The sequence below is a fragment of the Aplysia californica genome, unplaced genomic scaffold (assembly GCF_000002075.1).
Source record: "Aplysia californica isolate F4 #8 unplaced genomic scaffold, AplCal3.0 scaffold00393, whole genome shotgun sequence".
NCBI classification, from domain to species: Eukaryota; Metazoa; Mollusca; class Gastropoda; order Aplysiida; family Aplysiidae; genus Aplysia; species Aplysia californica.
Window position 1 is genome coordinate 309,467 of NW_004797663.1, and position 1,689 is coordinate 311,155.

Sequence of the window (1,689 nt, forward strand, 5' to 3'; positions counted from 1 at the left end):
GAGAGAGAGGGAGAGGGAGAGAGAGGGAGAGAGAGAGAGAGAGAGAGAGAGAGAGAGAGAGAGAGAGAGAGAGAGGAGAGGATGGAGAGACATACTACACACACAGGTAGACAGACAATCAGATAGACGGACAGGCAGGAGACAGAGAGAAAGTTAATGAGTGACTCATACCTATTTATGACTATTTTACACAACCAAAACGAGTTGACCGATTATGTCCAAATCGTCAGTATGAAGATTTTTAAACTTATCAATTTTCTTTTTTCTTTCAGCGGCGCTTTAAAGTCCAAGTCAGGCAAAGACAGAGAGAGAGAGAGAGAATTATTCTTATCACATCGAACGTCTTCATGGTTATAAAAATAACTTCCTTGTCTACGTAAATAACATCAAGGAAAATGAGGAAACATGACATGAACATTTTTTGAAGTGAAGAGAAAAACTTGCCAAAGAGACGGCTGTTGAGAAGATTAAAAACCCTCAAAAGTTTCGAGTTTCTGAAGTCCAAGAACAGTTTTATCCAGGATATCGTTGAATAACACCAGAGATACAAGAACATCTGGAAAAAGAAACAGTACAATCCTCAAGAACGAATAATCGATTGCGCAAGCAAAACATTAAAATGTCATCACACTATAATTATCACAAAAAGACCAACAGCAACGACAAAAAATAAAAAACAACTGACAACTAAAATGATTAGTAATCCTGCTAAAATATTTACATCAAAAATTTAAACCGAAGACAGATGCACTGGCTAAATTAGGCACAAGACGGTGGTGCAATTTTAACTAGAATACAAAACAAAAATCTTGGAAAAAAAACAACCCCCCCCCCCCCCCCAAAGACAGGGGGGAAAGCAATCCAAAAGAATAAATTAGATAGGAGTCCAAAAAAAGAGTCAAAACTAGAAGAAAGTTGTTAAAAAAGTAGAATGTCCTTACTGAAGGCAGACATCCCGCCTGCAAGGTCAATGCGACCTTTCGACCCTTCACCTCTGAGGCGACCTGCAGTCACACCACAATGGCGCTGGGCCCATAAATATTTGGTAGAGCAGAGGTATTTGCAGGTATGTACGGAGTGCCTCATTATTGTTATTAATTTGAACTTACTCCTCCTCCTCTTCCTCCTCTTCCTTCTCCTCCACCTCCTCCTTCTCTTCACTCTCACCTCCTCTTCCCCCTCTACCCCTCTTCCTCCTCTTCCCCCTCTTCCTCCTCCACCTCCTCCTCTTCCTCCTCCACCTCCTCCACCTCCTCCACCTCCTCCTCTTCCTCCTCCACCTCCTCCTCTTCCACCTCCTCCTCTTCTTCCACCTCCTCCTTTTTTTCTTCTTCTCCCCACGTCTCTCCTTTTGCTCCACCCCTGCGACTTCTTTTTTTATCCTTCTAACCTTCTTCCTTTCCCTCCTTCTCCCCTCTTCCCACCCTCCTTTTCTTCATTTCCCATCCTACTTCAACTCATCCGAGTAACCTTTCTTATCACCACCAACAGTCATTGCAGCAAAGTAGAAAACAATAAAAGTTTGTAGGGATATTAACTTTAGAAATTGTGTAACACAAAAACAAAAAATAAAATAAATAAAAGGGGCTTATGAATCATTATCATCATCATCATCATCATCATCATCATCATCATCATCATCATCATCATCATCATCATCATCATAATCATCGTCGTTATTATCATTAC

At 41.0% G+C, this 1,689-nt stretch overlaps 1 protein-coding gene across 1 annotated transcript in view; it reads left to right on the forward strand.

Annotated features, from left to right (window-relative positions):
- Window positions 1-1,689, forward strand: part of LOC101852197 (glutathione S-transferase 1) — a gene marked incomplete in the record, with an annotated part of 16,924 nt that overhangs the window by 549 nt on the left and 14,686 nt on the right. Inside the window, 1 exon segment of the mRNA XM_013085638.1 lies at window positions 273-1,066. Coding sequence (XP_012941092.1) covers window positions 932-1,066 — 135 coding nt within the window.